This window comes from Haemaphysalis longicornis, unplaced genomic scaffold (genome assembly GCF_048455015.1).
Source record: "Haemaphysalis longicornis isolate Haplotype H1 unplaced genomic scaffold, Haemaphysalis longicornis Haplotype H1 scaffold_7, whole genome shotgun sequence".
In the NCBI taxonomy this organism is placed as follows: domain Eukaryota; kingdom Metazoa; phylum Arthropoda; class Arachnida; order Ixodida; family Ixodidae; genus Haemaphysalis; species Haemaphysalis longicornis.
In genome coordinates this window covers 44365032-44381004 of record NW_027526422.1, presented here as the reverse complement: position 1 = coordinate 44381004, position 15973 = coordinate 44365032, and the positions used below count along the sequence as shown (strand labels likewise).

The following is a 15973-nucleotide window of genomic DNA, read 5'->3' as shown; positions in this document are numbered from 1 at the left end:
CTACCGGAAATACGGCCGTGCTACGGGCATTGGAGTTCAGCCACCGTACGTTAGCTGTACTGAGGCCGGTCACTGCATGTCGCGCAAGCAGATGACTCATTCGCGCAGTGCAGAAGCAGCACAAACCCAGCATTTTGGGTCCAATGCAGCCACATCAAAGTGAGTTCGCGCGCAAGCACCAGCCGTCAAGCTTTCAGCGCAGCTTTGCTTAATTACCAGCCTCAGTTGACAGCAAAATTCATTTATTAAACAGTGCTCACAAATTGTCGGTCCTTTAATTGCTGTGCCTCTTTTACTGCCGAACACAGAAAATATTCAGTTCTTTGTAGAGCTTGAATAGATGTATTGTCCAGATCCTGATATCCTCTGTGGGGCGGCTTACCTGTAATAAACGGGGAAAGAGGAGGGGGGGGGGGGGAGCGGCGGAGGGCGCATACATTAGTGGGTTGAATTTCAGAGAGATAAATTGCGCCGCTTTTAGCCAATTTCTTTTAGGGCAATATTCCGGAACACTTTCATGCTATGACTACATAAACTATTTTTATAACAGTTGCTTGACCAATTTTGATGTATATAAAACCGGCGTGAATGCCTTTACGAAGCGTTTTGGTTCTCAACAAAACACTCAGGAGCATTTAATATAACTCCTTCACAAAAAAGTATGTCCAGTTTTTTGCCCATTTTTCTTGCAAAGACATTTTCTACTCGATCAACTTTTCTGATGATCTTGCGCAGGGCTGATCCTAAGAAGGAGCGAACAGGTACTTTCATTTTCAATCTATTTTAATGTTGTTTTCATGAGTGTACGTCCACACCACTCAATAGTCCAAAAGAACTTAATTTTCTTCTAATGTCATACTACGTTAAAAAAATTCTAGACGCGTCGCGAATGACGCCCTGCTTCAGGTGGCTGCAGTTGTATCCCTTTGTGTTCACGCAAGGAAAGGCGTAAAATTAGAGTTACATAATTTGTTTCAAACCAATAACGTAGCAATGGTAGCATGTATACAGGAAACCTTGCATACTGCAACGAATAGGGCAATAAATATTTTATTGGTCAACGTTGAATGCGTAGGGTTCTCAACCCGTCGGAGGCAAACTTGCGCCTCTGGAAGTTTATTTATTTATTTATTTATTTATTTATTTATTGTTTTTTATTTGTTTGTTTATTTATTTATTTATTTTTATTCATGTATTTATCATTGTTTTTTATTTATTTATTTATTTATTTATTTATTGTTTTTTATTTGTTTATTTATTTATTTATTTATTTTTATTCATGTATTTATCATTGTTTTTTTATTTATTTATTTATTTATTTATTTATTTATTTGTTTATTTGATACCTGCTTTCCTTTGCATGCATTACAGAGGGGAGATACATAACACTAAGCATTAAATATGAGACAAAATAACAAAATAATTCTACAAAGCGCGCTGAAAATCGTCAATATAAACAGTTAATGCAATCATACGTCGAAGATAATTACACTGCAGCATTGATGTAAAATAAAAGGAATCGCGCAAGGCGTCACCTTTAAAGAAAAGTTAATAATTTGCTTTAAGCTAGCGGTCCCACTTTGAGATATGTAGAATGGCGCTTGGACATACTTCTCCCCTTCTACAACAGTTTTCGAATAATAGATATTACGAAAAAAGTTAAACCTGTGGTTTCGTCTGTGATCTTTCACGTCCTGCCATTTCAGTTTACTTTTACTTTCTCTCATGCTAAGTTGAGCGTGCCAATAACCTAATACGAATTGCCCTGACATTTCTGTATGTTTTCGAGCGTATCAACGAGCTCTTGTAGGGATCCACGAAAACACATGCGTACTCCAAGATTGAGCGCACATGAGTGAAATACGGTTGTTCTTTTCAGTTAGATGGAGGTTCACTGAGATTTCGTCTCAGAAAGCCAAAAACATATGCAGCCGTAACTTTTATGGTGTGAACCTGCCTATTTAACCTCTAACCACTCCCTAAATAAACTCCTAGGTATTTATATTCCTCGGCCTTTGTCACAGCAGCATAATTTACGGTATACGTATCCAATTGGAATGAAGGTTTTCTTGTAAAGGTGCCGTTAACACACTGTTTAACATCCAAAAACTTTTCTGAATCAGCACACCAGGATGTTATTAAATGCGAATAAAGCTGCAGGTATACGGAATCACGTTCATTCGCTATAGTCCGGTTAACTACACAGTACTTTTGAACAAAGCTATAGGGCCAATAGTAATAACAATGCAAAAACCGATTCATTCAGTTCATAGGATAAAATGTACTACGCAGAAGGTGATATGCAACACCATCATTTGCTTTTCTGCAGTCCAAGAATATAGAGTCAACCACTTTAAGCTTATCTATTGCAAGAGCCAAATCGTGCGTGAACTCAACAATCTGCGTTGAGCAAGAAAATCCTGACAAAATCCGTGTTTGCTAGGATGCTGGCGATTATGTTTAACCAAATGAGTCATGTCCCAAGAGTAGCTAAGCTCACCTTCAAACATCGGAAATAAATTAACAGCTAGGCTTCGTCAGTGACAAGGCTCTGTTGTTATCGCAAACTTAAAATAATTTTTTTTCTAAATAGGCAGTCGTAAAATCCCCTGAAGTAACATAGTGCAGGGCATGAAGTTGATCCTACCAATGCACGAGCGAGTCTCTTCTGCGTTTATCACCAACAACATAGTGCAACATTGCTTGTCGCAGTTTAATTGTAAGCAGAATAACTTGCGCTTTTGCTCGCACTTGCCTTTCTTTGGTGGGGAGTCCTTGACATGGTGGCGGTTTAGCTCCTGCGTGGTTGCCGCTTGCTCGACGCCCTTGAAGGCCAGTTATTTTGGTGAACCATCTCCATCTCGGATCGGACATCTCTGGTGGATCGATGTCTCCAATGCTCTCCATTTCTTGAGGGGGCGAATAGCCTCGAGCTGATGCGTCGACGTAGCCGGCGGCAGAGGGGTGGTAGCGGCGATGACTGGCGAGGCTTAGCTCACCCGTCGGTGTGGCACAGTCTTCTTGTGGCAATAAATGACATTTCGATGGCCTAAAAGGCTCCCTGCTAATGTCCAGTGAGTCCTTGCACCTTGCCCGTTCACCGAGAACACTCATTACTGTTTGACAAACGATGTTCGTTCATTTAAAACGTAGAAACACGGAGCGGATGAAAAACGCGACCCCGTCGTTCGGCTCCCTAACGGCTCTTTGTCCCCCCAGAAAAAAACCGGTCGGTCTCCTTCCAAACACGTCTGTGCATGAATTCTCGGTGCCCAGGCGCGAGCCGTTGTTCGGCTGGATGCCGTTTGCCGAAAAAAGGACGTATAACCAGATACCTTACGTAGGCCGGTCTCCTCTTGAACACCGGTTGCCAAATATTCTGTGGCCATTCGCTGGCCGTAATTCGGCCGAAGACAGCTAACCGAATGCAAAACGTATATTCTGGGGCCGTACGTCCGCCGGACGCGCGGTTCACCGTTGAAACAACAAATGCACGGCAGCCGCGCTCCGGCCGGTCTCCTTTCGAACACCAACTGCCGCAAGAATACGCATATTCTGTGGCCGGTCGCTTGCCGTGCTTCGGCCGATTACCGCTTCCCGAAGAAAAAACGGATGCCCTAAGGCCGTACTTCGGCCGTTCTCTTTCTCAACATCGGCAGCCGTAAGAGAACTGAATATCTGGCAGCCGGTTAGCTGCCGTTGTGCGTCCGGACACGGGCGGACGGAAAAATGCCGAAGCGCTGGTTGCCGAATGTTGGCCGTTCAACGCATGATCAGTGGCTGCCAGAACCTAGATGCTGGCCGGACATGCCAGAAAGCGGCCATAGACGGGCCGGTCTTGGGGCACACTTTCTGTGCCGCCTGGGCCGATCTTCTCAAAGTCGGCTTCTTCCTAAACACGAATACATTGCTGGGAAGACATTTTTTCAGGGCAATAGAATACAGTCGACTCGCGATAATTCAAACTCGAAGGTACCCCAGGATTTTGTTTGAATTATCCGAAGTTTGAATTATCAGAAGTTCTCATATACAGTCTAGCCCGCTTAAACGAACACAACGGGAAACCGAAATCACTTCGTTATATCCGCTTTTCGCTATATCTGGACAAAAAATCTATCTATAGCAATGGTAACGGGAAACGAAGATTTGTTCGCTATAGCCGCTATTTCGTTAAAACTGGGTTCGTTATAAGTGGGCTACACTGTATATGACTCTGGGCAAGGTGACAGCACACAGCATTGCTTTTAATCACATTTTTTTTTTAATTTCTAAGCGTTTTTATACCCCAACTGCACAAAATAAACAGAAAGCAGAGGGGTAAGGTCCACAAGCCGAATGCCGTTCGCGTCACTTTCATAACCGCCGTGTCGTTTTTTTTTTTTTTTGATGACACGCGATTGCGTGATTGCGCGTTTTTTTTTTTTTTTTTTTTGCGACAGTGGCCCGCATGGTTTTGACCGCTTCGGCAAGTGTAGGCAGTCAATCATGTTTAGACGTTTTTTGAGGCCTGTGCATCCTTTTTTCTAATTCTCATTGTAAAAATGATAAATAAGGCTAGAAATTTGAGAAACGTCACGGTCTGTCGTATTTGTGCTTCGTTTCGAACGTTCGTTTACTAGCAACACCTTTTTCCTCGAAGGCTCGAGGCGCTCCTTTTTCATTTTCCGACTGTTATAAGCACGCAGATTTTCAAATATTTTTGGGAAAGCAGTAGCTATTTTCCCGTATGGATACGCAAAAAGTGAGAATTAACCGAATGACGGAGTTTGAATTAAGCGGCTTTTTAATACATTGAAGGAATGGCGGGCCAACCAAAATTTTGAATTTTGTTTGAACTACCCGAAAGTACGAATTATCGGAGTTTGGATTATCGCAAGTCTACTGTAATCTTATATATCAAAGAGGAGGAGGATTTAAGACCTTTTTTTTTATCTCACGTGAATTTTTCCATGCGCTCAACACACTCCGCTGAGTAAATCGTTGCTGCCGGCGCGAGACCCTGGCATCCTAACCGTATACAGCATCGCTGTAAAAAGAGCCACTGCAGTTTAACCGTTCGTCGTCATGTTCCAGCGCTGGTAGATCGCTCGACCAAACGCATCCATCTGCTCTCTCTCTCTCTCTCTCGCTCTCTGTCTGTTGCGCGCGTTCCTCATTATTTTGCTTAACTTTCCTCTGAGTATTCTTTTATCTCCCTGTTTTTTCTTCTGTTTGGCTATAAGTAGACATGTCGTCTAAGCTCGCAACCTATCATACAGTCACCGCTAACTTTCCCGCTAGTGTTGGAAGCTTCAGTGATACAATGGTGTACGCACGAACCGTCAACGGCCGGGGGGCAAGAATGCACATCCGTGTAGAAGCCAGAAGGGTCTTTCTGGTACACTGTGCTCTGTCTGCCAGCAATCACCTAGTGACATAAATGTGGATGGTTTTACGCAAAAAAATGTTGAAATCTTGGTCACGGCGACTATTCGAAGCTTCACATGGGCAATATATGAAGTGCGCTATAGTGCAGGGCTACGGATTAATTTAGACCACCTGGGGATGTTTACCGTGCGCCGATCTCTTAACACACGGGCGTTTTCGGTTTTCGGACCCAACGACCGCCATTACCGGGATAGAACCCGCGACCTTGGGCTCAGCAGCACAATGTCTTAACCGCTAAACCATCGCAGCAGGTAAGGCGGCCATTGTAACTTATGGTTGGTGACAGCAGACGCACCAGGATAGAGATTGGTTGAGAATTTTTTTAATTTGGAAGAGGAGTGCCGGAGGTCGCTAATGTTGGAAGAGAGGGATGTATGGAGGCAGACATTGGCCAACTCACGCGCGTCAGGCCGCTAGACACCCCAAACTGGTCTAATGTGACTAGGTGTTGGAGGGTGTTCAAGTAGGATCTTTATGCACAGCTTCAATATCACCATGCTCAAAAACAATATGGCTGCGTCGATGCAGACCAAAAGTGGAGCAGCGCAAGATGAGATGTTGCATGATGGCTTTACACACGTAATGACAAAGCGTGCACATGGGGGGGGGGGGGGGGAGGGCAATGGTGTCAGTGGCCTTCTTCCGGTCACTCCACGACTTGTACGCCACTTGCAACATAAAGAGAAGGTCATCGCCACCTTTACCACACAATTTACATTTTAGGTTTTGATGCAAAAATCCTGCTATGCATACTTTTCACGTCCAATACCCCCCCCCCCCACACACACGCACGCACGCACGCACACATTCTCTCTCTCTCTCTCTCTCTCTCTCTCTCTCTCTGTCTCTTTTATAACCACCACCAAAAAAGCCACGGATCATCTCCGACGAATTGGGCATCGCCATGTCCGACAGTGTTTCAGCTTTCAAGTATGGTAATTTTCTGTTGCCGTGCTTAAAGATAACAAACTGGGATGAACAGTGTGGGTGAGAGACAATTAACCAAACAGTCGCAGTTTGTCACTGCAAATCTCACATCTGTTCCTGCTCCTCTCCGTTGCACTGTTTAGCTACGGGATCAGCTTATTCGCTAGGACTTTCGGCTCCAAGAGTGGACAAGCAGCACGAAAGATTCGCTTACTTTGTTTCCGGTGAAGACATCCCAGATGATGAGCTTTCCATCCAGTGATCCAGACACTGCCTTCCTGAAAGAGAACAAGAAGCCGTAAGGAAAAAAATTGGCTCCAATCCACGCTGTGAAGGTGGTTGGACTGCGAAGCTGTTAAGGACACCCACAACGACTACCCATGCGGCGTCACTTGAATTCACACACGTGGCTCTACAAAGAGTGAAACCAGAGAGCCTGCCCGCCGTTTCCTAGGATTCGCCGGGGCGGAACCCTGAACGCATATCGTCGGCAAAAAGAAAACGGAGAGGATCATATTTTGAAGGGTGAGGGCGGCACGCGCGACTATGTCGTCATCTCTCTCACTGCCCCCCCCTCACTCTTGTTTAATGTATGACGTCCAAAAAGCGCCCTCCCCCTTTTCAGACGCTGAATCCAAACCACCGTCTGTCGCCCCGTCTCCACGTGTGGGCGTGGCTTAGTCGGCAATACGACGGGCTCTCGTTCCGCTTCTCTTCGGGCCCAGTTTCGATCCCTGGCGGTGCCGGTGGTTTGTTTTTGTAGTCCGGGTGTAGCCATTAGTAGCCTGGATGTTTCTTTGTGTAACCAGTTACAGTAGCCTGTGAGTTTTCTTTTGACGCGGACACGATAATTTCCTTGGATGGTTAGAGGTATACTGCTTCGCAGTAAAATACATTCTGTGCCCCTCACTCTCTGAAGAAGGATCACCAGCGAAGTTGGGCTAAGCCCAAGGAGGGCACGAAACAAAACGCGTTTGTTGGTTTGGAATTTGCGATCGAGCATACTTCCTATACATAGCTAATTATCTGAACGAAGCTTTTAATGACTTGTTTTAACACGAAAGCGTTTTATTCCTGGATACACCAAGATTTCACTAACATCATATCCGTCACGGAAGTGACGTCAGTACAACGAAGCAAGTGACCTGTAAAGGGTGCACCCCTGTAGACAGGGTCTTCATGCGGGAAAGCAACCTTTAGTACTAAGGAGTACGTTATACTTAGGGTTGTTAGTTTTCTGGTTTTATATTTTAACACGAAAGTGTTTTATTCCGGGATACACCGAGATTTCGCTTATATGTCATATCCGTCACGGAAATGACGCCAGTACACCTTTGCCGAAGCGACCCGCCAGCAGGACGTCGCTCGCCAAGCGCACCAACAGGGCAGCCGCCGATCTGCAAATCACGCTCAGCTGCAGATTTCGCTGCACATTTCACTTTCGTGTTTTACCGATTCCTATGACAGAGGAATCAACCACAGTTTTTTTCTAGTGGACAAACACGAGACTGTCCGTTTCCGTCTCGCGTCGTGGGCATCATACTGTTTGTGTAACACATTAACCCAAACCCCTCGACCACGGGGGACAGTAGACAGGACAGGTCGCAACGGGCTTTGAGGCGTCCACGTTGAAATTGCCCACCAACGGGCACATTATTGGTGAGCGCGTGAAGCCTGGTTACGTGTCCAGGCTACCCAAGTGTCCCACCCCACCCCACACCTGTGCGCACTAAACGGGCGACCGGTGATGTGCATGTGCTCAGACGGGAAGGATACCGGCCAAAACGTCGCTCTGGAAGCCATTCAAGAAGGCAGCACAAAACAACAAGTAAAAACAGCTTCAAAAGTAACTCTGAAAACGAAAAATTTCCGTTCTACGCGATTTTACAGATGGATACGATATGTGGAAACCAAGACATTGAAGGAGTCCTGACATAATATTTTTGTGTCGCGTTTTTTTTTTTTGCTTTTCTGCTATTGGCGCCTACCAGCCCACTAATTGTAGAATGGTACATTGGATGGTAGACCGCAGCGTAAACAATTATTCACAGCCTCGTTTGTTCGTGTCAGTTTAAATTTCGACGTCACGAACACCTAGGCGGCCGCCATGACAGGACGGCGCTCTTGACGTCACTGTTTTCGTCGCCCCACGACCGGTCTGGACGCGCATGCTGGAGCGAGCGAGCCTGTCCAGACCTGCCGTCGCCGCACGCGCCCGGGCTGCATGATGTCAGTCATAAAACTGTGACGTAAAGCACAAGGCATAGCAGCGCGTGCCGAACGGCACGGGAGCCCTGGAGCCGGCAGTTTGGGGAGAACGCGTCATGGTGGTGCCGGTGTCGACTGGGTATCCATTCTGAGGTTTTTCGAGCGTGCGAAGATTAAAATTGATTTAAAATATGTTATACATAACAGTTACTGTTGAGACTTCCTGGGTGATATCTCTATAAGCAAAGTAAACTTTTTACATAGTTATCTGAGCCTTGAACTTTCTTGTCAGTACTCATAACAGGTTTGCTGTAAAAGTGTTTTCCGACGACGAACAGGCGTGTGAACAAGACAGTTCTCAGTCCACGGAAACAGGTTCGTAAAGTTAACCAGGGGTCGAAGCCTTTACAACGACGGCTGTCACATTGAAACGACGCGGCATATATAGGCGTGAAAATGCATGTATTCCTCGGTTCAGGAGTTTCTGTGGGTGTCTGATGAACTGTACAAAGCACACGGGGCGTCCCCTTGATCAGGGTCTCCTACAGGGCCCGAAATGACGCACAAAACATTGCTTACTGTGTGCGTTGAGGACGCGGCTCGTAATTTTATTTGTACGTGATTTGGAGACAGATACAGTGTCTCGTTGCATCACCTACGCAGGAGGGTACCGGATATCCGACAATGCTTGCGGAAAGGCACTGACTGTGGCGCACGACATGGCCCTGCCTGTGTCGCTCTTGCTGCCACACTCTTGCAGCAAAGGCCCCTAAAATTCCTTACTTGCTGCTATCTCTTGCTGCCACCCTCGGGGCTTCCTCGTGTCCCCGCGCGTCGGCAGTGGAAAAAGATTTTGATTCAAAAACTGAGCTAATATAGATGTGTTCGACGACGTATCACACGCCTTCTGTCAGTTACGAAAAATGGGATGGAACAGTTTATGCTTGATCGCCAACCTTATAATGCCAGATCCACCTGAAACCGCCAGCCAGATTCACGGTTTTTTTCTTAAATGACATAGTTTTATTTATTACGCACCTCAATATTGCTATAAACATGTATGTCCTAGGCCAGTAGAAATTTTACCATCTGTTCATCACGAAAGTTGAGGGAAGTTGAAAGCTTTCTGACGCCGAAACTGCGTCAAAAGTGCGTCAAAACGTTCGCTAGAAGTGCGTGAAAACCTTCGCTGAAACTGCGCCCAATCAATCGTCAAGCCTTCAAAGGCCCAAATCGTAAACGAAGAACGAACCCACGCGACGATTTTTTGCGCACTAAGTAAACGCATCTAAAGAACGACCTAAATGTATACCGACACGTATAGTTTCCGAGGTAAAGGTGCACACTGTTGTACTCCTTCTTCATAATCGATGCGTGTATTGTCTTATTCAGAACTCTTTCTTTTTCGGCATTTTTAAGCAACCGTTTTGACACAGTGGAAGCCAGGTTCCACCCACGCGCCTTGTGTCCCGAGATCTTATCAGAGCTTTTAGGTCGACCAACGGCCCTATGGGGAAGTCCATTAGCTATTTGACAGGACGCCATCGGTTCTACTAAGAAAGCTTTCGCTTTAATAAAATAGTCGACAATTTCTCGGGGTAATTAACCATCTGGAAGTCAAGTGTACCCTAGCGTAATTAAAGGGACCCCGCAACACTTTTTCCTTTGCGTCTGGAACCACTGGGAAAACTATAGTTATCTGGAAGTCAAGTGTACCGGTCCCTAGCGCAATTAAAGAGACCCTGCAACACTTTTTCCTTCGCGTCTGGAACCACTGCGAAAGCTATAGTTATCGCCAGCACGGAGTGGCACTGCGTGATTCGCTCTTCGCGCCAGATACGCCTTCCATTTCCACTTTGTTTTTGTGGCTTTTTTTTTTAAGTTGCTATCGGAAAGCGTTCATTGCTGCAATTGAAGGAAAACCGGCCAATAGCCGCTACATGACCTTAGTGACGTAACTCGAACCGTTTAAAGAAGGTCAAGCCCGGGAAAGAGAGAAAAATCTTTTGAGCGAGTTTACCAGTTATCAGATGGGCATATAGCCGTAATTTTTGTCTGAGGTACTTTGCGACCCCCTAATCTAAGTACTGGGAGTGTTGGGTCACTACTTTCTGCAAGAATTTAAGATTTAAAAAAAAAGTTGAAGAAAACAAAGCGGGATTACGAGCGCAAATTGTAGCCCGGAGTCCCTAGGCACTGTTTCGACCATTCTGAGCGCGTTTACGCAAATTTATTTAGTAGAAAAATCAATTCGAAAATGCTGTCCTCCTCTCTGCGCTCTCACCCATTTTCTTTGGCGTTTTCGTGTGACGTCAGCAGGAGAGGAGCTGGCAATTGGCTGCGCTACTGCACGGCTCGCCGACCTTCCGCGACCGAGTCAGTCGGCCCAACGTTTAGTCCGCCGGCCGCCGACGGGTCATGGGAATTCGCTCGATCAGTTGAAACTAAGCCACAACACGTTTGTGAATGGAAGAACGTGCCTTTCTTTACTTCGTTAGTTTGTACTCTGTATCTAGCTCCAAGTCAAGGTCGCTTCACACAAGCGCTGCACAAGCGCACAAGCGACGCTTCGCTGACTGGTACGCCAGTAGGAAAATATAAGGCCTCTTGAAGGGGTAGAAGAGTTAGCGAAGTCAATATAGGTACTAAGGAAATAAAATCAACTGAGATTTTTACCGTACAGCGTAAACTAGTGTGCGGGAAGCACTTTTTTGCGCTGGGCGAACAAGCACAGCGGTCAGCAGCACGACTACGCATCTGCGAACGCTTTTCCGTCTAAGAAATGCAATTCCTAGACGTGAGCTATTGTGGAAACTCGGGGGACGCTTACTGCACGAGCGCAATACAACAAATAGTCACCTAAGCTGCTTGAAATACTAAAACTAAATAAAAGTGTAAACTGGTTATACATTATATACCTTATATTTCCATTGTTGGCAGCGCTCTCGCCCGTGGCCGTGTGGTCTGGAGCGCTAGGTATATCATCGCAAGTGCATCGCCCGTCATATGTTCGAGTCCCCGCTGGTGCTACTTTTTTTTTTTTTTAATAAGGTAACTTTTTCGTTTTTCGCCGATGTTTTCTATAGTGAGTTCACCTTTTTTTGGGCCGCAACGTTCACTGCTCCACGAACTAGTCCGCAGAACTCGCGCAGCCTGGCACTGGCGCGCTAGCGAGTTCTCGTTGGCGTACTGTTGCCATAAGCACCGACTGCTTGCGGGCAGTGAGCACAGGCCAGAATCAACAGACCCTTGGCCTGGTGCGAACACGCTTTTTACGATACAGGCATGAGTGAGGCAAGCTCCAAATATGGGGGAAAAGCGCATGCATTTGTGCGTCTGCGGGGACGCGGAGGGCGTTCATGCACTGCGTAGGCCTCGGCTAGTGAATGCTACGATTCCAAGCCGTCCTCGGAGGCTTATCTTATACATTTTACAGCCGACAACATGGCAGAAGCGCGGTACTACGATTACTGGGATATTGAGAATGCCCATCCAACGACGCCATCGGATGTCAAACATGTTGTTTTACAGAACCGAAACCGAAACCGAAACTTGTTTGATTGCTAACCTTGGGCATCGTCCAATCACGGTGCCCCCTCCTCCCAACGTCACAGCTTAGTTGGTGCGGCCGCCGCAAACCGCGCATGGTCGTTTTTCTTCTTTCGCGCTTTGTAAAATAATTACCGATTTGTCAACCGGAAAAAACGATGAAAAGTGTGCTAATTTGAGCCAGTCTACGCAGTGCAAGCAAAAACGGGAGCTTGACAAATTCACTTCAGTGTCCCTTTAAGTGATGTCCGGCTTGCCCCAGCTATAGGGCATGATTAACAGTTTTAAAGCAAAGCTTTTTACCTCTACCCCCCAAGGGTTCTTTCGCGACCGTTGGTGTCACCAGAAAACTCCAGCTAACAAATAAAATAATTTGCTGGCAACGCCGGGAATCGAACCTGGAACTAATAGACTAACAAAGCGAGAGCCCGTTGTCTTACCGATTTAGCTACGAGCCCACACGAAGACTGGGAAGACAGGTGGTGTACTAACCAAGCACATCTACGGGTTTACCCCCTGCGTTCTCGCTGAATGCCACGTGAAAGCGTCACGCGACCAGTCACGCCCATCTAGCGGCCCTGTGCGCACCTTACTCATGTGCTAAGAGTTACAAAAATTAAAGGAAGCTCACACCAATGCATGACATCTCACTTCTACTACGCCAATGTGCTAAAGCCTGTGGCATCCAGTGTTCACGTAAACAATCACAGCTCCTTGTCATCCGCCCTCACGCCAAACCAAGGAATACACTCAAATAATCCTTGATGGCCAGGCCATCACTCCAAGCCCCAGCATCAAGATCCTAGCTGGGCCTACATCTCGAGGCTAACATCAGGAGTGACGTCTCCTTGCAGCGCCTCAAAAACAGCATTAATCAAATCATACACATGATCAGGCGAGTTGCCACCAAGAAGCGAGGCCTAAAGGAATCCGGTACCTTTCGATTAATTGAAGCTTTTGTCCTCTCGAGAGTTACTTACGTCAACCCCCTGTCTTCTTCTAGACAAGGAAGACATAGAGACGCTTTATATAATGATTATAAAGGCGGTCGAGCAGGCCATTGGTCTTCTTATGAGTGCGTCCACACAGAGGCTGCTTGGCACGGGGCTCCACAACACCGTGGAAGAGCTGATATAAGGCCATCTTTCTAACCATAAGGTCCGACTCAGAACTGCGATGGGTAACCGCATGCTTCACCAGATTGGCTGGGCAGCCCAGAATGTCACTCCGCTTGACGTACTCCCAGACTCTTGGCAAGTAAAACTAAAGATGCTCCCTTTGCTTAGAAATATGAACCCCTCACATGACGAGGGTCACCGAAAAGCACGGGCTCAAGCGCTAAACACCACCCTCGATGGGAATCATGCAGTTATCTACACAGACGCCTCCAAACATCGAGGGCAGCGATACGCCATTATCGTGGCTACCTTCAGAACCAACCTCCTTGCGTGTACCTCTCTTAGGACCCAAGAAATGACGCCAGCAGAAGAGGCAGCCATCACCTTGGCTCTCGCTCAACCAGGGGTTCGGAGGGTAGTCATTGATTCCCAGCAAACCTACTGGAATTACCAGTAGGGTTGGGTGTCCTGACCTGCACTGCGTGTGCTAAAAAACCACTCCCCAAACGGTTTCATTCAGCTCATCTGGACACCCCCCTCACACTTCAATGGAGGACAACAAATACGCCCACCCAACAAGCCTGTGCTTTTACCTCCCATGCTATGGAGCTGCACGAGGTCAGTCACCCGCTTGTCACGTTCAGGGAGATAACCCAGCATTATCGCATTCTGAGACAGACCGTACCTTCGCCTTACCCTGACCTTTCCAGAGAACAACAAACTACCCTACGGCTTATACAATCCGGGCTCGTTCCCACAGCCAACGCGTCTTCACTTAACGCATCCGAATCGCTACGACGCTGACTGTAAATTTTGCTCAGAAGTAGGAACACTCCGCCCCGTAATCGGGGTGTGCGGCTTTAGCCTTGAGCACCCTCCTCTCTTTCCGTCAACTACCCAACCAGAGCAATGGGAGATGCTGCTCTCCAGGCCCTCTTTACCTACCCAGCTTCAGTGGGTGGACAGAACACAGGCGCGCGGACTGCATATGGGCCCCACGGAAGAAGGAATCACTCCCCAGGGCTGCACTCTGGGCCGTTCAGAAATCTGAACAGAAGTATTTCTTCCCCCTGCTCCTTCTCTGCCGCAAATCTCGTCGCCTCCGTCCGCGGCGCAGAGACGGAGAAGACAGATCGTCTAACACCGGGTTGGAGCTTACTTTAATTTTATAAAAAAAGTTTCCACTCTTGTGCTACACCAATACAACTCAACCAAACACCGTTCATGCTTCATGCATTGATTTAACCTTAACAAGAAGGTCTCTTTGAAGTAATAAATGGTGTGGTTAAGTGCATTTCACTTCTCTCTGGTTTTGCTATTTGTAGAGCGATGTGAGTGAATTTAAGTGACGTCGCATGGGTAATCGTTATGGGTGCCGTTTACAGCTTTGCTTTCCAACCACATTCACGGGGTGGATTGGCGCGATTTTTTTTGAACGCGCTAACTAGCGCCTGCATCAATCAGCCAATCAGAAGTTTTGATAAATATAGCTTCGGTAGAAGAGGAACTGAAACAGGCTGGAAGCGACGGCTGGAAAGCATGATTACGAGAATTTCGGTTACCCTTGCCACGACGAAACCCGTAGCGAGTATTCGGTGCAGAGGTATTACTACTGCCCATGTACGGTTGCAGACCTTCCCTCGTGCGTGTTATCTTTGCACCGTCCAAACTTCCGCCCAGCCCCGATAGTGCACGTCAGGCGTGACGCCCGTGAGTCGGCATGCGTGTGTGCAACCGGGCGTCGTAATAGACTCCCGCCTGGCTGCTCGGTCGGTGGGCAAAACAGGCCGCCGCAGCGCCCAGTGTGGCTGGCTGGTGAGCCGTTGCGCTACACGCGCCTCACAGTTCGCTGAAAGGTCGCCGATGCATATACATACGTCCCTGAAAGGTTACCTTCCCTGCTGCCAGCGGCGCCGCGAGCCATTCCACGCGTAAAGCTTTCGAGTTGAACCGTAACTCGAGACCATAAAGACAATACACGAGTTCGATTCGTTAAAAAAATAATCCCTGGCCATCTTCATTAATTTGAAACCTGGTGAGGGGCGAAGCTTGCAGTGTATAAGTGTATTCTTGGTGCCTTGACGTTTCTGCCAACGGAGGTCAAACCATTGGGGGTAGAGGTATACAGCTTTGCTGTAAATGTCTATTGTCTTTGAAGCACGAAGCTCTCTAGCGCGAAGCGTAAACGAGTGTCCCGGTGTTTTTTTTAGAACGCGTTGCATTATAGTGCGAGGTGTAAACGAGTGTCCCGGTGTTTTAGTATCGTGACTACATGAGACGAACGATGATTACGACGACGACGACGACGACAGGAGACGCCAACAGACCAAGCCCGTAAGGGGCTTGGCCACTAGAAGACTGTTTTCATCCCATAACAACGATACTAATTTTGCTGAAAACATCGAACAAGAAGTCTAGCTATTCGGGAAAACAGGCGAAGCAGCGGCGACTCGCCAGCCATTTTCCCGCCAGGTTTTTATGACGTCACAGAGTCGTTTTTGTGCGATTGGCGGCTGCTGGCCGGGGCCACCGCCGAGAAGCACGACTTGGCGATTGTAGTGGGCCTCTAGTTCCGTTTGATTGCACCACTTGAATGATAACGTGCAGTTAACACACGGATACTGTAGCCAATAGTGCTGGTCCATATTACGTCACTCCTTCCCATAATGCGTCACTATAATGGGAAATTTGAGTTTCTCGATATTTCTTGCGTTTCCTTGTAGTTGAAAATAAACTCCTTTCGT

At 47.1% G+C, this 15973-nt stretch overlaps 1 protein-coding gene across 2 annotated transcripts in view; it reads right to left on the bottom strand.

Annotated features, from left to right (window-relative positions):
• Window positions 1–15973, bottom strand: part of LOC144145419 (guanine nucleotide-binding protein subunit beta-2-like) — a 64391-nt gene that overhangs the window by 12125 nt on the left and 36293 nt on the right. For both annotated transcript variants that reach the window (XM_077677031.1, XM_077677032.1), the window contains one exon: window positions 6569–6632. In XM_077677031.1, the coding sequence (XP_077533157.1) occupies window positions 6569–6632 (64 nt within the window). The remainder of the gene's footprint in view (window positions 1–6568; window positions 6633–15973) is intronic.